The sequence below is a fragment of the Penicillium malachiteum genome, assembly GCF_028827825.1.
Source record: "Penicillium malachiteum strain IBT 17515 chromosome Unknown utg000003l:1.0-4950554.0:1.0-4952489.0, whole genome shotgun sequence".
Lineage (NCBI taxonomy): Eukaryota > Fungi > Ascomycota > Eurotiomycetes > Eurotiales > Aspergillaceae > Penicillium > Penicillium malachiteum.
In genome coordinates this window covers 3,264,483-3,288,702 of record NW_026643096.1, presented here as the reverse complement: position 1 = coordinate 3,288,702, position 24,220 = coordinate 3,264,483, and the positions used below count along the sequence as shown (strand labels likewise).

Sequence of the window (24,220 nt, the reverse complement as noted above, 5' to 3'; positions counted from 1 at the left end):
TTTCATACCTTAAAGAGGAGCTGGAAGAGATAGATCACTTCCACAGCAGACAGGAGGTACTGGATGAGAATAATGGATCATTCAGATACGATACGATTCAGGACCGAATGAAATATATATGAAAAATTAAGGATGCGCTGGAATATTACAGTCCGTAAGACTCATCAAGATTCATTTTGCAAATCACTGGTCAACTATTAATTCCTAACATTTGCAGACGGTTTTGTTCTTCAATATATTAAGATCAAAACACAGGGCGCTACAGCAGACCGAAACGCACCAATGTACTATAGCTGCAGAAGAGCAAAGATATATCGGCAAAAGCGATTTATTTCCTATGATACCAAAGGAACGGAGTCCATTGCGACGGCTTCTGGAAACATCATCACGATTTCGATTATCCACTTTCTGGAAAACAAATTCCCTTCAATCCGACCTACAAATTCACTGCCAAGAGAACATTAGATTATATTCAGACGAAGGAATCGATTATTTGTTACTGCCACAACTGTCATCATCGGGCTAACAATGTTAATATCACCAATCTGGATTTTGGCGTACACAGACCCCTTACCAGCGAAGCTAGCGATAGTTACTGGGTTTATTCTCATCTTCCTTGCTCTGGTGTCGTTTGGGTCAAGTGCAAAACCATTTGAGTCTCTAGCAGCAACTGCCGCGTAGGTAGCTCTGATCTATTGCTTGAATTTAGTACTGACCTTGCCAGATACTCGGCTATTCTTATGGTACTTCTTCAGCTTGGAGGTGGACAATGAAGGCCTTCCAGGTTTCATTTCAGTGGCTTCATGCAAAGAGGACTTCGTACCCATGTCATTCGTGACTTAAATTAAATGCCACAGAGGTTGAGCATCGGAGGACGTGTTTTTCAGTTGAGCAAGGTTATAACATAGCTCACACAAAAAACGGTGCACCGTGATGTAACTCGACGGTGGACAGAGCCTGCACATGTGAAAGAGTGGCGATCCATCACTCCGTGACACACTGGCAGTGCCACTGGCACATGGATGGGAACCATGCTAGGGAGCTATACTACTAGGTTCATCCGAATTGAAAGTGAACCGAGGTCGACATCTAGCTCAAGTCCCAGATAACCTTGGAACACGAGGTGTGCTGTTATATTTCTGATTCCAAGGTTCCAACCTCCAGGGCTTGGAAGGTTCTTTTTATATCCCTAAGAACTAATCAATATTACCTAGATAGTATGTAGTTACTATTATATATATATATATGTATATCAATCCATCATGATACTACTACTAATAGTAGTGGGTCACGGTGATGTTGATTTAAGTTTAAATCCATCCACGGATGGATGTTGCACAATGTTACGTCATCACCTGCCAGGTGCTGAGTCTTCACGTCATTCTACAAATTTCGACAGTATGAATGGTCCCATTTGCTTATGACACTGATTTATTTTGGCGAGTTAGTATGTATAAGTAAGTTGGTTGAGGTTGAGATGAAATGAAATCCGTTGATTATGTACGGTCAGCCTTTATAACGCCTACCTTACTTATCTCTCGCTATGAGCCAAAAATTGATTGCAATTTGGACTCTCTACAGTCTATTTAACTTCGTCCTGGTCAAAGTGCCTAATAGGGATTGTTATGTTGGCTCGCCTCCTCAGTGCAATAACTCGCTCGCGTCAGATCCCACATGTCGTGGGCTCGAAGTGACAAATACCAATGCCTGGAAGCGAATGGATTGTGATTATGTCCTCTATAATATTCCAGCAACAGCACGCAATACAAATAGATGGCTTGTAATACATGCAGGTGGCTGCGATACTTACACTGAGAATCTCGGTGACTTCTTTGCTCCCGATATGGAGCTTAATATTTTCGGATTGCATCCTTGTGGAGGATTCGAAGATAGTCTATGTGCTTCTCGTCATGACTATGATATTTGCTCAGCTCTTCACATATCTTGGCTTCTGCCTCCATTGCATCCAACCATTGCACTGTGAGTTTGAAATTCAAGCGTGGCTCCAGAGCTATGTACTGAGAATGAAACTAAGCGGACTGAATAGATATGGCCTCGGTTTTAACCCTCCTGCACTTGTGGACATCTTTCATACCCCAGGTGCCAACTTACTGCTCCTTCACGAGTACGGAGACACCAATGCAAGTTATGACTCGTTCTCCGCAGCCGGCTGTAACGCCTCAAAGCCTCTCTATATGTGTGTGGCTGCCATCGATCCCAGTTATACCAATAAGTTTGCAGCAATCAAACAAGTACTCGAAGGGGGTATCAGTAATACCCCGGGGTTTCCCTGTAAGCTCCAAGTAGTTGATTCGATGCCGTATGCACAGAACGAAGATACAGCGATTCCCTGCACTGGGATTCTTCGAGAATACAACGATCCTGCAAAACTTGGCGGGGACCCCTCAGGTGCGCCAAATCGGGCTTGGGAAATGCCGGTGTTCATGACACGAGCGGTCCAGCTAGCGACGCAAGTGGAGCCGCAAGGGGTAATCGTCAATGCCTTCCCTACAGCGATTGATATCGCCGTGTGTAAGAAATTCGATGATCCTAATGCGACGTACTGTCGTGATGATGATCTAGTCCAGTAAACGTGATTGAACATTTCTCCCCTCATCCGTTTAGACTCTTGACCTCGGTACTATGTATAGATGTATATTTAATTCCAAATATGACTGTACTGCGAATATTTTGAATGTACAGTTTGCGTTGAATGAATTATGATATAGAGGATTTCACGCGAAGCATTGGATAGTCTGAGGTCCAAGACCCAGAGGAATGTGTCGCCCTCTCACATCTATCTCCAGAGTTCAAGCGATCTCCCAATCCTGGTTGCTGGGTTTTTGAGTGTTAAAGGAGGTGGGGATGGTTGATCACCGCTCCAGTGTGGGTGGATATTAAGGTTGTCAAAATGCGTTTGCTGGATTTCTTCGATGCTCGGCGGTGTCGTTCGGATCACAGCTACAAGGCTATTGAGCACCGTGAACTCCATTTTCAACTTCAGGCTGTATACCAACGGCTTGAAGCTCGTCTGGATATCGAAATAGTCGGGAGTATTCTAAGGCGAGAAGGGAAGCATCAAGTAAGATGGCAATGGCATTGACGACAATGATGTTGAAGATCACCCTTTGGCCGCGAGGACCCTTGAGGGCTAAGACCGGCCTTAATCCAGTGACAGTCTCCCAGATGTAGAGGGCACTGATCAGTGTTTCTTGGACGGAGAAGCCAGTTAACTGCACACGCTCATAGATATTGAATGGCCTTATAAAGCTGGTAGCTCCATGGTTGCTTCTAAGGAAGAGGACTGTGGTGGGTATATAGAAATCACACGCGTCGATGATAATCATCCACAGGACGAAGCGAAGGTATCGATGATGGCTAGTCACTAGGTGGAGCCTAGAATAGAGCACGATAGATTGCCCAGTTACCATCGCGTACCAGCCGATGCAAATCAATACGGACATAGGAAAATTCGGCGCGAGGGCGAATTAGCGAAGGAACCTAGAGACTGCGTGTAGTAGAGTGCCCCATGTCGCGATGAGCATACTCCAAAAGTATAACCCGCGGCGGCGATTGAATGTGGTGAATGTTGATATGGTAGTTTCGAGAACATTGAAGCATGATAATGCGAATAGTGCTGCTATGACCATCGCGATCCCGCGGGAGACATGGATGGGACCCGTTTGACCCGCCATCTTCGGCAGTCTTTTTACCCCGCGAATGAAGAAATGGATGGGGAATCACGTTTTGCCGTCGCACGCGCCAATAGATGTCCAATTTGCATCCAAATGACTATGCGGCCAGGTAATGGATACCTCCACGTCAATGTAGGCATTGTGGGCGAAAAGTAGCCCGGGTCGCGGATTTGACATGCGAGTACGTGGGTGTTGGAGCTTTGAAGAATAATGAAGAAAAGAGACAGGGGTAGAAGTTGCCCAGGGAGGTCTGGCTTGTCTTGGCGAAGGATTGTTCTTGGGACCTGCCTAAAACCTTGGAATGACATCAAGACAAGACATAAACGTTCTTAGAGTTTAGAGTGATCTGATTAATCAATGAGCACCACCTGGGCAACACCGAAGGTGCTCGATCTTCAATTAAAAGACAATGGAAGCCTAAGTCTGGATGACAGCGGCAGCTGAAAGCTGAGATGGATCCCACAAAAAATGCTACCTGAGTGAAAGGCAACATTGAAGGATCGTCTCCACAACAGAGGGACGCAGATCGCCAAAGTGGAACCGCCAAGTCTGCCAAGTCCGCCAAGTCCGCCCCAGCATTTAAATGTTGCGGCGCGGACAAACAATAATAAGTGGACTGACTGTAATAATAACGGCAGAAACAACTTCGGTGAAGGAGATATTCCAGGAAAAGTGAAACGGAAATACGGGTGAGAATAAAACTGATCTTGACTATGGAGAATACTAAAGAACACTGCAAAAGTACCATTCAAATGTTCGGAAATGTAGTTGGGAACTCCGCCGTTTTGGTTACCGCCAGGGAAAAATCCGACTTTTCTCCAACTTCTCAGTTTCGCCATCTATCTATCCATCTGGAACGTCATGGTTCACTCAAAGTCGCAATGTTGAATAAAAGATCAAGTGATTTCTTCCAGATGTCCTCCGACCACGTCAAGAGGCGATCACTGGATTCAAAATTTGAATACTTATGTAAATCCTCTGGGAGTTTTCTCAAGACATCTGGAATGAAAACGTCCTAGATCAGTATGTATGTACAAGCTACATATCTTGAACTCGATTGTCTTACCATGTCATCCGTACTTTCCCTTATCAGCCCTGGAGAACAAAAAATTAAAATGAAATGAAAAATACACGAAACAAAAACCAAAAACATACAGCAGTCAGGATTCGCATGTGGTCACCCACCATACTACTAACTGACCGGCGTGTGGCTTAAACGCGGTCAATAGTCGGGTGGGTATCGCCGGGGTGAGCAAGGGTGAGAGCCGCTTTAGCCTTACGTCACCGGGGGTGAGATGGGGTGAGTGTGCAATAGACAGGGTGAGAAGCCGGGTGAGAGCGGGTGAGAATCACCCTGCATCGTGCGATCCTGCACTGACCCCTTTTCCGCTGAGCAGGAGCAGATATCATTGGGCCAAGTGCCTGTCCCTGAAACAACGCATATCCTAGCATCTGCACTTCGGCACAATTTGATATTTATCGATTTTTTTTATCATAAATCTAAAGCATTCTCAGGATAAGGCGTTAGTCCCCCAAAGCAAATTCTTACGACACCTTCTATGGAAGATGATGAAACTCAAAACTGGAAAAGCGAATTGCGTGCTATTCAACAATTTTAATACATCCAAATAAAACGCCCGGACATGAAAGCGCCAAATCTTTTTGTCGACGAAGAATACCCAGTGCTGTATTCGGAGTGGATCAGTACTGCTCTCAGACCACGTCTGATAACTACTCAAGTTCCCTGACTATAGTTCCAGAACCAACATAAATCCAGAACTACTGAGACCCAAACAGTGTCGCAGACCCAAAATAGCGGAATAGTGTCGCAGAAACAGGCCAATGGTTGGTTGCCGCTAAGCTGACTAAAGAAGCTGCTGCGCACTGCTGACGTTTTTATCGATTGACTAGATAGATCACCACCATGGACCTCACGAAATGATGGCACGTGTCGAGCTGCATAGTCGAGGCGAGTATGTGTGGGGTCAAACTACGGGCGCTCCAGAGGAAGCAGGCCAGGAAGGGGATAATTCTCCTTAAAAAACAACCCTCAGCCAGTTGTTAGTGGGGCGGGTGAGAATCACCTTTACTGTGTGACGTACCAACTCTTCAAATGATTTCTAAAAGAATAAGATTGGCTTACCTCGGTGCTTTTTAGCACCCCATTCGTTGGGGCATCATTGAAAATTAACCTTGCGACCTTGTTTTAGATCCCTAGAAGTAGTTTTTCTAGTATTATATAATGAAATTAAGGACTACTAGTATTACGACATAGTACCAACTGTAAAGGGCTCTATAAAGATTGAAACAGAACGATATAGGCCAACATGTAGTTTACATTCATGCTTAAGGAAGAAAGACTATGTCCATGGAAAGTCGGTGTAGATATAGAGGGGTTCCCGTCACGTGGGTTGACGTACTTGTACGATCGTCCACGAACGTCCAATATTCATCGTGCATCAGAATGTTTGATCGCGGAATGAATGTACGCTTGGGTTTGTCGAGGTAAGCCCTGATCGGGTTCAACCCGTTACACCAACTTTAGTATAGCGTACTATAATATAGTATTCTTAGATAAAGAATATTGTTATTAAGAAAGAGCATTTGAATTCTAGAATTTCCACTGTCTGGTATAAAATCGGAAAATATATTTTGTAACTTATCTCATGATTGAAGGCTTGTCGGAAATCATAGCTAGAGAAAAGCAGCAATACGTACCTCGATGCTTTGGCGCATACTTTCCGGGTCGGAAGTCGAATATGGGTTGTCAAAGGCAGTATGAAAAGCACCTATACCTGATATTTAGCTCGGTTGGGTTCATGTTCACGTTCAGGTTAGAAATCGCTCTTGTTGACATACGCGGTTTATCACCAGATGGCAAGTTAGTATTCCGCCATAAAATGACTTCATGTGCTGTTTGACCGCTGAGGTAGTACCATTGGTGCTTTTCGTTGAATCGCAAGAATGCATCTTCCCCCACACTATTCTCATATACCACATCGTTTGCTATGATGTCTTCATCTGGGTCTATTGAGGTAAAGTCGCAAAGGGCAAGAGGCCAATCATCGTTCGGTCCCCGTAAAGGTCGCCAAATACTGTAGGACAGGGAGAAGGTCAGTCATCATGGATATGAACCATTTGCATTTTAAGGGTAAAACTTGCTTGAGAAGATCACAAGGTCGACTTAAAAGCTCCCGTTCTGAGCTGCGGAGAACTAGCTCGAGACGACTCGAAGCTCCTTCTACTGTGTAATCGACATGCGTCTGGGCAAGTGGCTGGGCCCAGTCAACCACAGCGCCTTTCTTTGTGGGATATAGTTGACTTCTCTTTCGAAGCTTCAGTTGTATCATACATGTTAATAAATATTTATGGCAATACTCAGCTGGGGGTATACCTCATAGTCAAAGAAGGCGAATACTGTGTACTCTGGGAATGCTGAGTGTAATAACTCCTTGAGTTCTGGAAAGTATTTCTCCCGTACAATGACGCTTTCGTCGAATTCGGCCAAGGTCATCAGCGTTGGTGACGTTAAGTAAGTGAACCCATGAGTGTTCAAGGAGGGTAGAGATTGTCCACGGATGTTTCTGACTTTTGTCAACCGCGTGTCGAACTCGTGATTCGTGATGGCGGCTCCCTCAATCTCATCTACTGGAAAACTGGTCACGAAAGGCTTTTCATGTTCGAATCTAGGGTTGCGAGAGAAGTAGTTTAGTTTAGCAGATACCTCTGAGGGAAAATGATTGGTACACATTGTCAGGATTAGGAGGAGGTTTTAGGATGAAGGATTGCGGGAAACATGGGCCCACTGATGTTTATAACGAAACTTGAACGACAGAGGTAGAAGTTGTGCCAGTGCCCAGGTGGCTGGCTCCTTTCCAAGGTTGCCAAAGAGGTAATCACAAATATTACGGTAATTTTGAAATACAAATTCGCGAAAGTGGACTGTTTATTACTTATTGCCACCCGTTTCTCAACCCTTCAAATGTGGGTTAATCCTGCATAGATTTATTGGTGAATTTGTGACCAGGATGCATTAGTGGATTTGTTCCCCGCTTCAGGCGTGAGGCGCACTAACTTGTGTAACTCTCGCGGGGCAACACCCTTCAACCATTTTTAGTAGCCTTTTAATTTCCCTTAACAGCTCAAAATCACATGTAGATGTCTTGGAAGTTCCTGGTAGCTTGAAACTCGATCGGATGGGATTAATTTGGTCTCTTCCACCTTTCGCCCCGGCAAAAGCCCTTCGAAGCCACATGCAATCCTCAATTTTCAATGGGGCTCATGCCTCATATTATGTGCACCCACAGAGTCAGACTTTGCTGAAATCCGCACCTCTCGATCCACATCAGTTGAAACCTGTGCTTGTTATTTCCTCTGACAGCGGTCAATTTGACGTGGATGCTGTTGTGAGCGCGGTGCAGAGATTCACTGAGACAGACGATGTGTTCTCTGCAGACTTCTTAAGCGACTGCTTGATTGTGCAGACACTTTCCGGTATTGAGCCTCAGCGACTTAATGCCATGTCAGTTGTCACATCACACGGCTCTTGGTCCATAGAAACGATTCTCACAATTCAAGGCTCAACTTGTGGCCCTGAAGTACCCGATGGACCTTACTTTTTACGGGGGAATAGTTTACATCAAGCATGGATACTGTACTCGGATAGCCTTGACTGCTTTACTACGGCGGCGGTTCAGCGTGATGTTCACTCCAAAGATTCGATGTGGATAGACTTTGATTCCTCCACAGTATAAAATCTCTACTAACCTTGGATAGATTCGATCCTCTGTTGCACCTACATTCAGGAGGCATTTGGAAAAATGTCGCTGTGCCCAGTCGACTTTACTTCAAGTCCAGCCTGGAAAAACCTCTGGCAGGAAAACGTGTCAGTGTAAAAGATTGCTATCGCCTCATGGGTGTGAAGACGACTATGTCTAGTCGGCCATTTGAAGAGACATACGGACCGGATAACGAAACAGCTGCGTTCGTCAGGGAGCTGATCGGCCTGGGTGCGGTGGTGGTTGGAAAGTCTAAGATGTCTGCATTTCTTTCTTCCCAGGAGCCTACAGACCAATGAGTAGACTTCCATGCACCATTCAATCCTCGTGGGGATGGGTATCAAACCCCGGCTGGAAGCTCCAACGGTGCCGCTGCAGCGCTGGCTGGGTATCCATGGCTGGACTACTCAATCGGAACGGATAGTAAGACATTGAATTCTATCATGAGTCTTGCTACTAATAATGTTGTTGCATTTCAGCATCTGGAAGTATCAGGTATCCTGCTGCTTTATGCGGACTCCACGCACTACGTTACACTTCCCATACAATTCCGATGACTGGAGTGTGGCCAGGCTGCTTGTATTGTGCTACCTTTATTGACAGTCGTGATTGATCTACTGACTAATGAATTATTCTTCCAGGGAACTCGATGCAATTGGTATTCTTGGGCGGGATTTGCAGGCTACTCACCGATTTGTCAAGGCAACTGTCAAAGCTGGGCCTGGTGATATTAATGAAGTATTTCATTGGTCAAAAGAAAATCTGTATTAGACTGGCGCTAATTATCTGGCAGTTCCCAAGTCAAATCATCTACCCGGCAGACTTCCTACCCTACGGAGACAGTAAGATGCAAGCAATTGTGGATGAATTTGTGAAAAATCTGGAATGCTATCTCGGGGTAGAAAGATCAGTCATCAGTATTGCTGAGAGATGGTTGCAATGCCCACCTATACAAGCCAACGGTCGACCCATTCCAAAGTTCCTTGAGAAAGTAAGAGACAGGATGTTATAAATATGTTTTGTGACTACGAGAGACTAAACTGACCATCCTAGGTCGGCTACTATCCCTTCTACTACGATGGGTATCATGAATATGCACGATTCCGCCAAGACTATCGCAACAAGTTTGAAAAGGAGCCATATGTCGGGCCCTATATGCAGTGGAAATGGTTTGTTCTATGTATTCGCTGGGGTTATAGCATATACTGATAATTTGCGACCCCCAGGGAGATTGGATCAAAAGTTTCGGCAGAACAGAAAGAAGGCGCCATTGAAGATATCAGTGTATATCGAAAATGGTTCTCTGAGTGCATTATGCGGGAAGACACGAAGACGGCGTCCGATGCGATCTTGATCATGCCACTCGACACCCCTGCACCAGACTATAGAGACACTATTCACAAGTACAGTAGTCCCTTTTTGCCTCTCTAAGCGAGATACCACCTGAAAGACCTCATGAGGTATTGGTCAACTAATATTTCGAATTACCAGGCAACCTGGCCCCGTCACAGCGTTCAGTGAATCTTACACCGCCTCGCTTCTCGGTCTGCCCCAGCTTGTCGTGACTAGTAAGTTCATGCACCTGCCCATCTTAGTACGAATCCTCACCCTTGTTACAGTTGGGCAGGTGCCCTATGAGTCGAGGGCCACAAAACGAATTGAGTATCACCCAGTGACTATATCCCTTGTCGGAGCAAGAGGTATGTACTTTATTAATAAACACAGACGTTCCATTTACTCGTATGCCTCTAATCGCGTCGCCTTTTAGGAAGTGACTTGATGTTGATTAACCTGGCTCGAGAGACCCTGAAGCATGCCAACTGGTCGGACCAATTACTTACCGGAAGGTATACTTTCAAGGTCGGCGAGGGAACACGAAATGTTGCTGAGGACGGGGCGCCTAAGCTATGAGGGGAACCAGGTCTACATGGAGCCTCTTTAGTAAAATAGCCATTACATCAAATTTGACTTTCGCTCTATCGTCTGCTTTTCAACGTGGCTAGGCACTTCATTGATACATCAACGAAACCAGGTGGCTGAGCTATCTGCGCCAAATTAGGCAAGCCGCATGTGCAAGGAAGTTGGCATGTTATCAACTATGGTGACGTTTCTAGAGCGATAGTGATTATGGTGCGGTAGGTGCGGATTCCTTCACGTCTCGTGACCACCCAATAAATCAAATGCCGGGGCCTCGATCATATTAAATTTAACTTATCACATTAATTATCCGTGTAAAAATGATCATAAAATAGATACAAACCTGAAATTCACCTGCTCGGGTATATTTGTCAGAGACATGTGTTCAGATAGCCCCAAATCCAAGCCATGAGATTGCTCCCAGTTACTCCATGGAGCCGAATGCAATTCTAAATGGCTGTGGGGCCATTTGCAAGATTAAAATGCAATAAGCCGCTGTAACAGCCGGTATTCAAATGTTTGGTATTGACATTAGTGATCCCTGTTGCGCCTATCCTACATAAAACTCTTACTAGCGAGTCCCACATGTGCATATCCAAGAAACTTTCCACGATTCCCAACATTGAAAACAAGTATGAAAATACAAACATCGATACTATCCTGTAGACAGCGATCAAGACCGTGGTAAAATAGAACAATTTCACGAGTGGTGCTTTGATAATGCAGTGTTTCCTGATAATGTCCCACAATCTGCTGGGGATATATGTATCTTACTAGTAGATTACTCCGTAGAGGTAAACATAGATGTATTAGATCACTCGGAACTCTTTCAAGTTTCACAAAGCGACACATCACTATCGAGCGGCGCAGCTGCACATTGCAGATCTGTACGATATCTGTTGGGCGGCAAGTCATCAGCTTTCATAGGTGATCATTTCCTCCACAGGATGTGATTTACAGGAACCCCGTGTTCCAGATGTCTACGTGTCGCGATCGCCGCACCTGGATATACTCATAAGTCATGCTTTTTCCGGCGGTAGCAGCGGATTTTGGCGGGGGCTGCTTCTACATGAAGCTCTTATCCTCTCTGTTAGGCCTGGGCATGTATGATCTCAAGCTACTGTTGTTTGTTATGGCCCAAGGCACATGCATTAGCCTCAACAGGTCTCTCAGTATGATGGTAAAGCGGTCGTTCTAGGGGGGGTTGGCAGTACAACAGGTTGGAACTGAATGATGGTGACGTTTGAAGGAATGTGGCTGGCTGACCTCCCCTCTTCCCTCGCCTTCTCTCGGCTAGCCCAAATCCCAGCGTCGGCAAATTGTGTCTCTTGTCGATCAGGGCAAGTGGGCATTTGATGTATGTACATATTAACTTAGCAGCCCCTCAGTTGAATTGGCAATTAATGTAACATTAGCTGGCTTCGGAGGCCCCGGTCATTGATTCTACGATGTTTGCTTTTTCTATAGATTACTAGGGACCCACATAAAGTTTGCTATAGAACCTATTGTAACCGGCTAAGTTTCTAAACGTGATACATCCCATAGACTCCCAATACGTCACACTACTTGTCACCAGTTACTTTTTGCGGCTGATAGGGACACGAGCGCCGAGTCATCTCCCAGGGGCCCCGTAGCACCAGACACCCCGAATAATTCAGAACTTGAATACATGCCCTACTCAGGTAATTTGAAAAATCAAACACAGTTAATCAGAATCAATTTGATAAGCCTGTGTACGGAGTACAGTGATTGTCTTCCCTGGCAGGTAAATCCCCGGAAATAGCTGAGGTTGTGTTTAAATAAAAACAAATTACAAGTAACTCCTAGGCTACACTGTTAAGTGGCTTGACAGTCTAGCTCTCGTGTTTCAAAGAATATAAAGGTAATGATCTGAACTAAAGGAGAAATGGGCAGAGTAATTGGCAGGTCAGATTGAAAGATTGCTCAGCTTTCATCTTCCAGATCCAAGAGTCCTTCGAGGCTATCTATAGTGATCATAGAAGTCATTATCACTATTCTTGATAACAAAACCATTAAAAAGGCGTACCAAGTCTGAACCTTAGTAGTCTCGTGAATCCCCTGAGTGGTCATACCTACTCGAGTTTGTAAAGGGTAACAGGCAGTTCGGTAGGCGCGTGGCCGTTGCGAGAATCCTCAAAGAGCTCGACTTGGTGTCTAACAACTGGCTGAGCATTGGGGTTCTGCTTATACCATTTCTTCCACGGCTGGTATTTGGCCGGAGCATCAGTCGATGGGTTGCTCAAGGAGTTAGGCATGCTGTGAGTTATGAGCATGAGAGTGTTGTAGACATGGTGGTACTTGGATAACTCACCTGGTAGCAAAGGAATATTAAGTTCGGTGTGCAGTTGAGTTACAGGAGAAATATGATGGGGAAGAACTTGAAAGGCAAAAGCTGGATATAACCTTCGGCGAGAGCGAGAGGGGATATTTTGTTATATTCAAGAAAATGATAAGTGCTGGTACACCTTCTTTGCTACCCCCTTCACAAAAAAAAACCCCACATCACGTGCCGCTGCAGTGCCCGTTATACACCGAGATTCGATCAGTTTTCATCCAAAAGGTGGTTTCCCGGACTGATTTTCAGCCCAATTCGTTAGATTATGAGACAATCATGTCTCACCCGCAGGCCACTCGCTACGTGGCCGAATTCATGCTGCAAACAGGCCTCCTGGGGCAATTCCGACACCGTGAGGTGGAGCCTGAGCCCCCTGACGGTGACGGAGCCCCCGAGGACACCGCAACACACTCCGAAATCAGACCGGAAGGGGCAGGTCAGTGAAGACGCTGCGTACAACAGTGACTATAACACGTGGCGCGCCAAGAAGCGACACGTATGCCTTCAAATCGTGTATGTAATGAAACCCTAATTGAGGGGAGTGAGAAGGCCTGAGGGCCGGTGGATGGGGATGCATAAGGAAGAAGCAAAGTGGAGGACCGGGGCATCCTGAAAGCACAGTTTCACTATGTGTTTTCCATTCTTTTTATTATTTTCTTTGTGGGTTGGGCTATGGGTTTACTGTTTGGCAACCGCCGTCTCCTTTGTTCATCTTGTATCTACTGGCGTCTGGGATATTCTTGCTCCACCGGGCGAGCGCCTGCATTACCACAGCGACTCTAGATAGGTAGCATCAGGTTAATAGAATATCATCATCATCATCATCATCATCATCACAAAAAAAACACTGACCATTCAACTCCGGATCTTGACTAGTGTACGCAAGATACAAGAACACGTCGTGATGTTTGATCACAAACTAGTGACTTAGGCTGCTCTCAAGAACAAACATGCAGATGCAAGCTACAAATTAAGGCAACAAATGAGCTATCAAGCCGCCCATACCCTTACTCTTCTACACAACATACATACCAATAATCGAAATTATCGTAAAATTATTAACTCTCATAGGTATCCTGAAACAGGTATGTGCGGTGTGATAACACGTGGAAGGCCCGGACAGGACAGAACGACCGAGCGGTCTGGATATAGATGGAACCTTGGAGAGTGATTCCTGTGTATGTATTACCTGGTATTTCATCCTTTCATAGGGACGCTTCCAGTGATAGAACGAATAGCCCCTTGGGATTTAGCCTTGTAGTTCCCTTTTTGGTTTGGTTTCCTTGTATAGATATGAGACCATGATGTTGTGGAAATAAATTCTGGACTGAGGGATAAATTACAAGCTGGTATTAGCTGTGTGAGATCATTTTCATTTCTGAATGGTTGAGCTCTTCATCTCTCAAAGTCTAGTTAGAGGCCAGAATCAGCACATGCGCACCGCCCTCTCATCACTGCATGGAGGAAGAGCACAACTTAAAAGTTGTTACCCAGGAAGTTGAAACAACTAATCTGATCTTGCTCTTTGCATATTTACCTGCCTCTCAGATTGGGTGAGCTACCTCGACGTGATGAAAAATCTTCTATCGCGGCGAAAATGGCGCAAGAGCCCTCCTAATGTCACGCAAGAGACAGCCCTCGACCAACCTGCCACACACCTCGAAGAAGACGCTTCTACCCCTCAAGATCTTCCGCAGTCTTCCTTCCCGGATGGAATAGAAGTGTTACACGACTCCATTGACGCCACTGTTGACGTCTGTTTTGTCCATGGCTTGACCGGTGACCGAAAAACCACCTGGACTGCGCCTGGGAAGTCCACGCCCTGGTTGAAGACGCTCCTTCCACTGCATCTTGAGAAAGCCCGTATAATCACCTATGGATACGATGCATATATTATGCGAAAATCTGTGGCCTCGTCAAATCGGTTGATTGATCATGCTACAAATCTCCTGAGTGACCTCACAAACGACCGAAGCGACTGCCAGGCACCATCTCGTCCGCTGATCTTCGTCGCCCATAGTCTAGGTGGCCTGGTTTGTAAGAAGGCCATCCTTCTCTCGCGACATAACCCGGAACCCCATCTCCAGGATGTCTTCCAGAGCACGAAAGGCATTATATTCATGGGCACTCCCCACAAAGGAGCTTGGGCTGCTGACTGGGCCAAGATCCCAATATCTGCTCTTGGCCTTTTTAAGTCTACAAACGTTATGCTGCTGGATGTCTTGAGACGAGATAGCCAGCTTCTTGAGTCTATTCAGGGTGACTTTTTGGCCATGGTGCGAGGGCTACGAGAAAGTCACCGAGGTATAGAAATCACTTGCTTTTTCGAAGAGCTTCCCTTGCCAGTGTTTGGATTAGTTGTATCCAAGGATTCGGCAACTCTTGAGGGATATACCCCCCTGACTATTCATGCAAACCACAGCGATATGGTTCGCTTTGCATCCAAAGAAGATAATGGGTTTAAAAGACTACTGGCAGAGCTGAAAAGATGGATATCACAACTCGAGGCGAACAGAGACGGTGAGTTTCATATGCTAACATCATCCTCAAATAATTCGGAGCTAAATTCTGTTTGCAGGCCAACAACTACCCATTAGAGGTCAGCCAGCGGTGGTCGGTCGATATTTAATTGAGTCCGATGGCCAGAGTCACCTAAAAGAGCTGCCGACGAGCAATTCGTGCGGTGAAAGTGGTTCCAATGAAGACATTAAGGGGAGAGGTCTTGGAGGAAGCCGGAATCGTTTCCAATTGCCTCATGAGCAAGACGGACAAAACTCTCGGGGGAATGGAACTCCCTACAAAGGCAAGATAACCCCTCCTATATAGCTGCTATGTGGCACTGGCACAGTCCATAATCGAGAATACAGTTTCGAGCTCTTCTCTGCCGTTTCAGAGCTAACTTCCTCGTAGGCAAATGGCCTCAACGGTCTCATGGAAACATTCATGAAGAAAGTAATCAAAATAAGTTGAGTCAATCTCATCAAGGTTTGTCGCGTTACCCATCATGAAATATCGCGATCGCTAATACATGTATGACCCTTGATAGTTCTCGCATCCCGTATACAGTTATCTGAAATACTCACCAGTGATGGCGTGACATTCGGCAATAGAATACGCAACATAAAGCTTCCCTGTCGCTTGATAAGGCCATATCAGCAAAACATGGATTTTGTGGGTAGGGACGACATCATTGCACAAATAGGTGCCGTCTTGAATCCCAAGGCAAGCAAGCAGTCCCGGCAATCCACTACTGCTCTCACTGGGCTTGGAGGAATGGGAAAGACGCAGTCAGCCTTAGCATACGTTTTCAAGAGTTGGGACCTCTTCCATGCCATATTATGGATCCGAGTCGACTCTCGGGAGAAGATTCTTTATACCTTCGCAGATTTCGCGTTTGAGCTGGGTCTAGTCGAAAATAACTTCACCGATCAAAACACAGCACTAGAAGAGGTCATGAGATGGTTCGAAAATACAGGTAATTTTTCTGTCAACACCTATCTAGATGAGTAGAATTTGGCTAATATCAGTATGAAGATGTCCCCTGGCTGGTTGTGTTTGACAATGCCGATGCCGAGGACGACAGCAATATGACGCTAGTGCAGGAATTCTGGCCCAGAGCGACAGGCGGGTCCATATTGATCACCACACAGGATAAGAAACTTGCAGTTACTTTTGCCCAGAAGAACATCATTCAACTCGAGCGCCTTGAGACCACGGAGGCAATCAAGCTACTGTGCAGAACCTGGGATGAGCGTACCCTGGATTCAGAGGCAGAATCAAACGCGAGTCAGATTGTGGAGCGTGTCGATCGTTGACCCCTTGCTATTGACCAAGCAGCTCGACTGATCCAAAGTGAGGGGCTCACCTTCAATGAATTCCTCCTGCTCTACGATAAAACCACTCTGATAGACTCATCTGACCCAAACAGAGCACCGTCACTTCGATATGACCACAGCCTTCAGACAGTGTGGAATGTGGCATTTCAAATGCTGAAGAAGGACCCCTTAGTCGGTAGGCTGGTCAACATTATCTCATTCCTGGATACGGAAAGAATTCCCGAGAAGTTGATATCTTCTGGAGTAGATGTAAGCGATGATGAAAGGCTCAGTTTCTTGAAAGGCGCGAAGAATTTCATTCGCTATCGCTCCAAACTAATTTTCAGTGCTCTGGTCTACCGAAACGAGGACCTGAGGATGATCTGGATGCACGGATTGGTCCAGGAAACTTGTCACATGCGGATGACTCACGTTCAAAAGCAAGAGGCTTTTGAGCTTGCCACGGAGATATTGCAAAATGTTTGGCCGATTCCAGAGATGCACAACCGTAGGCAAAATAGTCTTTGGCCAAAGCAGCAGGATCTTGTATCACACGTGGTTTGCCTTGGTCAATTCTACAGAGAGTCCCATTCAAGATCCTCCGATGCTGCTAAGCCCAATGGGTTGCGGCCAGATAAAAAGTTTGCACAATTGCTGTATAACGCGGGATGGTAACTTGCTCCCTGAGAGACATTGTTTTTGAATCTAGTACTGACTTTTCATCAGGTACTTTGTCGAAACAGATCTTCTGTCCTCGGCAGAAGCCCTGCTAAGTCTGGCGAAAGAAGTCTGCGAGACGTCAATCAAAGATCCGGAGCTGATTCTGGCGGACATATACGGTGCCTTCGGAGGAATAGATTCTGAGCGAAATGAGCTACGCAAGACATTGGAGAACTTCCGGAAACAGTACAAGTACCTGCAAAGGGCTTTCGATAAGAAGTTATTAACTCGTCCCAACGTTCGAGAAGCCCTCGCTTTGGGTGGACTTGCACAAGGGCATGCTGGGCTAGATGAGCTACCGGAAGCCGAGAAATACTTCAGGCAATGTATTGCCGTATGGGAAGAGTGCCCTGGGGACTCCACAATTTACCAGTCTCATCTTGGCACCTGCCTTGCTTTTCAGGGGAAGCTGGATGATGCCGAGAAGCATTTGGTTAACCTGATTGAGGCACGAGCAATCAAGTTCGGACCACGAGATACAACATCGTATCGGTATTCTTCTGCCCCAAGATAACCCTGAGAGCTCATTTGGATGTACTGATGAAGCTTTAGAACTGGTCTTCTTTACTATGCGCTCGGAAACGTCCTTCGAAGACAGGAGAGATTAGATGAGGCCTACGAGATAGAGAAGGCTTGTCTCATGATGTGGCTTACGACTTGCGGGCAAACCCACCATTACACAGCTGAAGCTTACTACAAGGTTGCATGGCATCTCCAGCACCGAATGGAGTATCAGAAGGCCAGGTAAGAGAAATTCCTATGAATGGCGTAGACCAATCTCGCATCAGATATCTGACTGGTGACACAGAGAAATGTATACGAAGGCGCTTGACATATACAACAAGGATGAGATGCTATACACAAATGAAATTGCTCGGGTTGAGTATATGCTCGGTACAACCTACCGGCAATGTGGCATGACAGAGCTCAGCAAAGCTTCGCTTAGGAAATCTGAGGCTCTAGGGAAATCCATTAAAGGTAAAAGCTGGACGCCTACTGGCGAAGAGAGCTATGATTCGATAGTTAGCTTTTGGTCTAGATGACCGGAGCAGCAATCGCTGTACATATCTTCGAAATCTTGGAAATCTTAGCACTGATTCCGAATAAACGAGGGGGTAAGGTAAACACATAATTTGGTAATTATAAGTGTAATTAGTGCTAGCTTCTTATAATAAATTATATCATCTTCTTATTCCTACTCATTCTCATACCATCGTGTGTCAAAAGTCTATGTGCAAGTTTTACTTCGTAGTCCCACTCACCCACCCACCATTTCTAAAAAAATCATATCACCACCAAAATGCGTGTTTTTGGCACTGTAATGAGCGGAAATCGAAGGCAAGGGGGCATATTATCCGAGTCAACACGCACAGCTGTCATTTTTGCGTTGATTACAGGTCAAAAACCAGGTCAAATCGCACGCGATTTGGCATTCACTGCAATACCATTTCCCGTATAAAAAACACTTCGACACGCGTAATGATCTTAAGTCTATACCTTGGAAAGGGTATCTAACAAAATTTAGTTGTAGAGCTCAACGTTACATTTATCGAATATATCGAAAATACCCTAAAATAAGTTAGGGAGCCCTCGTTGCTGTTTCCCTGGACCAGATATCCCGATTAACGATCTAACATGTATTACGCAAAGATAAACTTGGAGAATAGAAAGCTTGCAAGCGTATTCTATTGAGAACAGATAACGCTCAGGAAATCCAATTTTGTTTAAGAAGATGATCATTTTACTAAGTTATCGCGATTTTACTTTTTAGATAAATTATTCCACGTTGGTCCAATTTAACTACTCAATAGGTTTTCGGTATAGTTCTAAAGCCTATCGATAAGATCTTATTGATCTTATTAATCATATTAAGGATATTGTATAAATATTGTAGGCTTTAGTATGGATTAGAGGCTATATAGATTTAATAATTACAGTATGATCCTAAGGCTCCATAAGCTGGCTTTTCCTCAAAATTATATCAAAAAGGTCTTGAATCCGGATTTTTTCACCACTTCAAGCTAGAGAAGATATTCTAGTAGGGCAGTACCAAGATTTATGCCTCCAAGACCTCTCAAGACTTTTTTATAGCTTATGGAATTCATATTATAGAGTGGCCCCGTTATAGCCTGGATCTCAGTCCAATTAAACCGCGTTAGGGCCTTTTGAAACGCAAGGTGTTTAAATTAAGTCCTAAACTACGATATACAGGTCAATCTCTTATTGCTTAGACTGACTATCTAGATTTTTTAAAGAGGGTATGGTGGAATATTCTACAAGAAACTATCGATCGGCTGATCGAGTCTTTTCCCCGACATTGTGAGGCTGTTTACCGTGTACGAGGTTAGTACACTAAATATCAGTGTTGGGACAGTGAATCACGTTATTTTACTATAGTCACGCCCAATATTAATGAATAATATCAATATTTCGATTTTTAATTAATTATTCCCACTTGGGGGTGGGTGATGGGGCTAAATCCTTATGATGCTTTACAGCAACACACACCTCGAGTGCCATCCTATAACGGAAGCTTGTGTTCTTGTTGGGATATGACATTCCATGAGTTGATAAAATCTCTAGATGTACTTTGTGTCTTGATACGTTGGGCTGATCTTGAGAGCCAAGATGTCTGGGTTGAGCTACTTGACCCTAATGGACTCATATGGCCCGGAAATCTAGCGATGAATGTTGATTCAGCAATGAGACTGCTCTTTGATTACGGAGTTATTGAATTTGCTTCATCCTCAGGCGACGATAGTATTGGTTCTCGTGGGTACAACATGCAGAGAACTTTTCACGCCTGGCTACAGACTCGCATTCGTTATTTGACACACGATGGGCCGACTAATTCACTAGCACTCTCAGCCGTCATAGATTGTTCCCAGAATTTGATCAAATCTGAGAGGTATTAGAAGGGTCTGTTACGGCTTCTTCCTCATGCAAACCGGTGCGCCGATCTTGTTATGACGGAGCAAATCCATGCCGACATCCACCATCTGACATTCCTTGCAAGGGTGTTTGAATATGCAGGGTATGGAGAGTCACGGAATTTTAGCTTCTACTTAGCTATTCTGCATTTGGTCAACCCGACCAAGGTGCATTTTATGACATCTGAGACGCTGCTACAACACGCCTTGCGCAAGATTGAACAGGCACCTGCAGAGGCCCCGGGCAGAATATCAAACCAAATTTCTCCCTACCAATACAAGATGACAGCATTAGGTGGCTTGCGAATATTATACAAACACATACCTGAGTCTTCTAAACGGCTGATGGTCACATCGCAGATATACACGGCACACAGAGATGCAAAAAATGAAATAGAAGCTCAATTGGAAAAGTCGAACATGAGCCGCGAGTCCTCTCGTCAGAAGCACCGTCGGATTCTCCGTCGGATAGTACTATTCACACATGGGCCTCTTACCGTTCTAACTATAGTTCTATGCATAGTCACTCTCGAGGATAGGATGGAAATGCTTCCAATCATGGCTGTGGGGTTTACTTTGACATGCTCATGGTTGTCATTCATGTATAGTCAGAGACATCGGAAGAAGGCACTTGTTGTCTTGATTCTTTCCCCAGTAACCTTGGGTTACCTGTTCAGGAAATTTGGGCCGTTAATGCTTCTTTGGTTGGGGTATCCTTTTACACTCATGATTTTTTCTACTCTTCCTGTTTTATACTACCAGGGCTTCTCTACGTACGCTCATTGATATCACATGTTATTATTGTTATTATTGTTACCGGTATTATATGTAAGTAGCCCCTTCGGGCTCATGAAATCTATACAATAAAAAGACACGACAGTATCTCCCAAGTTTGCCATGTGAGGTTCCGTTGCAATAATTTAAGAAGCTTGAATTCTTTCCTCCTATAAATCGGTGCCACTGAGGATCGGTGGCACTGAGGTCTTCTAGCACTGTAGGCCCGGGGCTATAGTATGTAAGAATTCCTTACTGAATTTAGACATACGTAGTACTAGTACTCCTACACGGATTCCAAGTCGGAGTATGGCAGTGAGCGACCGTAGGGAGTGCATATGGTATACAAACTTGCCCAGGTGCCCAGGTGGGATTTAGTATGTAGTAGCGCCCGGGCGAGCTAGCAAGGATGGATTAAAATTGATCCGGCATTGACTAATTGGCTTTATTTCCACTTCAAGTTGTTGGTATGCTGTAGTCTCAGTCCAAGAACGAGGTACAACGCAAATGCAGAATATTCGTTCACAACTTGAATATCTAGATCAATATGTATATCAATTTCTTTTGGTATCAATATTTTGGCTGTAATATGAATTATTCCAAGGTTCCAAGGTTCCAAGGTTCTAACGTTCTAACGTTGGTATATGCGATCTCAATGGATGATAAGCCAAAAAATGCAACATTTGAATATGATATATATCAACTTAAACCTTGAAATATGTGAACTATGTACAGCTGCATGTGAGCTCAATTATTTTGTGCGTATTAGGTACTAAAGAGGGGAACCGTGAGGCACTGTATTTGAGATACACGGGTCGATCCACCTAGACTGAAAGAACAACACCAACCAACAAAGACAATGTGTCCGGACTACCCGTAGGGGTCAGATCAGAGATGTGTAGGAGTGTGTATTGTCTTCTAGTATCGAACGCCAATCTTGTACATACAATAACACAACATAACATAACGTAAGGAATGAACAATACCGAAATATCATACCCGTACGGTACGTGTAGTAGGGGACAGGGTACCCCACTACAGTACATAGTGAACGTGGCAGTTCACTCTATATCTGCGAACCACACAATCAAGAGATGCAGGGTCAAGGAAACATTTTAAAGAGACCAGATGGCAGAGGGAGAAGAGAAACAGGTCTGATATTACCTGAAAATATGGGGCATCTAGTATGGATATACAGTACACTAGATAGACTCGGACCTCTAACATATTTGATTAATCTAAATAAGGGTCCGATGGTGGCAAAGGTAGAGTATAATCAGGCGTCAAGAGTAAAGTCTAGCTACTATGCAGTGGGGTCAAATATGCGGGTCTCCTTTACCGGATGAATCATGATAGTGAGAGTCGAGACTGAAACTTTCACAAGAATTTAATCGCTAGAAACCCCTGTGAGGGATCAGATTAACGTAGATAGTCAGCTGATCCTAGGTTTTAGTATTTCTCAGCTTACATACCAGCTTCATCCCCTTTTCACACCTCATGCTCGTGTTACTATAGTTTCAACTTCCTAGCTACCACTTCCCGCACTTTTAGTCTTTATCATATCTCGGCGATCAAGGTGAAAAGTGACGATTTAGAATAAAACAAATTCCAGCATTTGACTGTGCTCGAAATCTATGGCTGGTCCCCCATATTTGTCACTAAGTTGCGTAAACTGCCGAAAACGCAAAAAGAAAGTAAAACTTACCCCGAGGCCCCTGATCATAACAGGAACTAACACCAAGTTCAAGTGTGATGCCCAAAAGCCAGAATGCAACAACTGTGTGAAAAAAGGTATCTCATGTTTAGGATATGAGTCGTACAGAAATTTTCTTCACCACCAACTACGCTACAAAAAAACGCACGGCGGGGAGACGAAACGGCCAGTTCGTCAGCTTACTTCGCATTTAAAGCCTTTATCCTTGCCATTTGCTTTCAATGAGAAGCCTGAGATCTGTAGCCAACTTTTCGCAACATTCATGCACAGCTTCTTCACATCCAATACGAATATCAATGGCAGAGACGATAGTCTCTACTTTCTCATGACACATTTCCCCACTATTGCCGGTGACTCTGAGGTCTTCGATCGCTCTGTGATGTCTTTAGTATGTTAATTTTTGGCAAAGGCTTCAAATGATAAAAGCTTGGAATACAAAGGCCTAGAGATCTATAACAGTGCGGTCAATGCGATGTCTCGTGACCTACGGCGAAAGTCAAAATCAGGAACGGAAATGCTCTATTCGAACGTCATACTCCATACACGCGAGGTGAGCCTCTCTGAAATTCCATTGATTTACGTTGATTATTAAGAAGAGTAGACCTTTAATGGTACCAATCAAGCCCTTCAAACTCTCTTGGTCCATATCAAAGGTAGATCAACTATTCTGAACAACTATGATTCGATGGGCGCTGATACTTTGACTTCTTACATCTTGAGGAGACATAAATGGACACTTGTAAGTAAGCTCAGTAACGACTGAGAATTTGAAGTCTATTCTAATCTATAATAGGCATATTGCATTCTGAACACAGAATATGGATCGCAAGAAGACTGGGACTGTCTCACTACAACACGGAATAAAACTCCTGTCGATGAGCTTTTTGGAATGATCGCGGATTGTGCTCGTCTCCAAAGAGATTTCATTGCTTCTTTAAATCTCTCTGGTCCCACAAAGGAATTCGCTCTCCTAGGGCTTTTACAACGTTGCTTTCAGCTTAAAAAGCTTCAAGCAGACTGGTATTCGCGCAATGATATTGAATTGAACCATAAAATCCATGAGAATCTTGAATTCTCGGTCAACTTTGATTTCAGTCCACACGAATTCGAAAGCCTTGAAATCGTCAAGACTTACATCCTTTTTGCCATAAATTTAGTCGTGGCAAATCGTGTGATGGCCAAAACTCAGGGTTGCTTAACAGGGTATTCTGACTCTACAAAGGTGCTATATTCTGCTCAGGAGATTTGTCGAGCTGTGGCTTACTGCATGAAGCCAATAAGAGTGGCGTCGACGGGACATGTGGTTTTATTTGCAGTATCACAGGCTTCCAAGGGCTATATTGACTGCGGGGACTTTGAGAGGTTCAAATGGTGCCAGAACATCTATACACTTATTCAGTCACGGGGAATTGGCCTCGCACAGCACCAGAGTGAGAGGGACTGGAACCTTTGGCATCACATCCAAAGCCAAAGAGCTTCTGTATCACAGTCAGGTCTGGTCTTAAGAACGCTTCATCCCTT

At 44.7% G+C, this 24,220-nt stretch overlaps 8 protein-coding genes across 8 annotated transcripts; 5 read left to right on the top strand and 3 right to left on the bottom strand.

The window, feature by feature from the left end:
• Positions 1–2,024: 2,024 nt before the first annotated feature.
• N7483_007570 (uncharacterized protein) lies at positions 2,025–2,591 on the top strand (the record flags this gene model as incomplete). The annotated part of the gene is made up of 1 exon (XM_057091007.1): positions 2,025–2,591. One exon carries the CDS (start codon positions 2,025–2,027, stop codon positions 2,589–2,591), a length of 567 nt encoding a protein of 188 aa, XP_056945748.1.
• A 378-nt stretch (positions 2,592–2,969) lies between these two features.
• Positions 2,970–3,431, bottom strand: N7483_007569 (uncharacterized protein; the record flags this gene model as incomplete). Its single annotated transcript, XM_057091006.1, has 1 exon — positions 2,970–3,431. One exon carries the CDS (start codon positions 3,429–3,431, stop codon positions 2,970–2,972), a length of 462 nt encoding a protein of 153 aa, XP_056945747.1.
• A 2,786-nt stretch (positions 3,432–6,217) lies between these two features.
• N7483_007568 (uncharacterized protein) lies at positions 6,218–7,446 on the bottom strand (the record flags this gene model as incomplete). Its single annotated transcript, XM_057091005.1, has 3 exons — positions 6,218–6,249; positions 6,555–6,790; positions 7,145–7,446. The coding sequence occupies 3 exons, from the start codon at positions 7,444–7,446 to the stop codon at positions 6,218–6,220; spliced, it is 570 nt and encodes a 189-aa protein (XP_056945746.1).
• A 502-nt stretch (positions 7,447–7,948) lies between these two features.
• N7483_007567 (uncharacterized protein) lies at positions 7,949–10,384 on the top strand (the record flags this gene model as incomplete). The annotated part of the gene is made up of 11 exons (XM_057091004.1): positions 7,949–8,217; positions 8,472–8,704; positions 8,777–8,896; positions 8,953–8,968; positions 9,115–9,211; positions 9,267–9,464; positions 9,527–9,642; positions 9,700–9,876; positions 9,965–10,041; positions 10,093–10,173; positions 10,242–10,384. 11 exons carry the CDS (start codon positions 7,949–7,951, stop codon positions 10,382–10,384), a joined length of 1,527 nt encoding a protein of 508 aa, XP_056945745.1.
• A 1,950-nt stretch (positions 10,385–12,334) lies between these two features.
• Positions 12,335–12,666, bottom strand: N7483_007566 (uncharacterized protein; the record flags this gene model as incomplete). The annotated part of the gene is made up of 3 exons (XM_057091003.1): positions 12,335–12,375; positions 12,438–12,442; positions 12,488–12,666. 3 exons carry the CDS (start codon positions 12,664–12,666, stop codon positions 12,335–12,337), a joined length of 225 nt encoding a protein of 74 aa, XP_056945744.1.
• A 1,651-nt stretch (positions 12,667–14,317) lies between these two features.
• N7483_007565 (esterase/lipase family protein) lies at positions 14,318–15,572 on the top strand (the record flags this gene model as incomplete). Its single annotated transcript, XM_057091002.1, has 2 exons — positions 14,318–15,266; positions 15,325–15,572. The coding sequence occupies 2 exons, from the start codon at positions 14,318–14,320 to the stop codon at positions 15,570–15,572; spliced, it is 1,197 nt and encodes a 398-aa protein (XP_056945743.1).
• Positions 15,573–15,908: 336 nt separating this feature from the next.
• N7483_007564 (P-loop containing nucleoside triphosphate hydrolase protein) lies at positions 15,909–18,324 on the top strand (the record flags this gene model as incomplete). The annotated part of the gene is made up of 6 exons (XM_057091001.1): positions 15,909–16,221; positions 16,281–16,532; positions 16,584–17,232; positions 17,288–17,773; positions 17,834–18,025; positions 18,090–18,324. 6 exons carry the CDS (start codon positions 15,909–15,911, stop codon positions 18,322–18,324), a joined length of 2,127 nt encoding a protein of 708 aa, XP_056945742.1.
• Positions 18,325–22,961: 4,637 nt separating this feature from the next.
• On the top strand, positions 22,962–23,291 carry N7483_007563 (uncharacterized protein; the record flags this gene model as incomplete). Its single annotated transcript, XM_057091000.1, has 2 exons — positions 22,962–23,087; positions 23,109–23,291. 2 exons carry the CDS (start codon positions 22,962–22,964, stop codon positions 23,289–23,291), a joined length of 309 nt encoding a protein of 102 aa, XP_056945741.1.
• Positions 23,292–24,220: the final 929 nt, after the last annotated feature.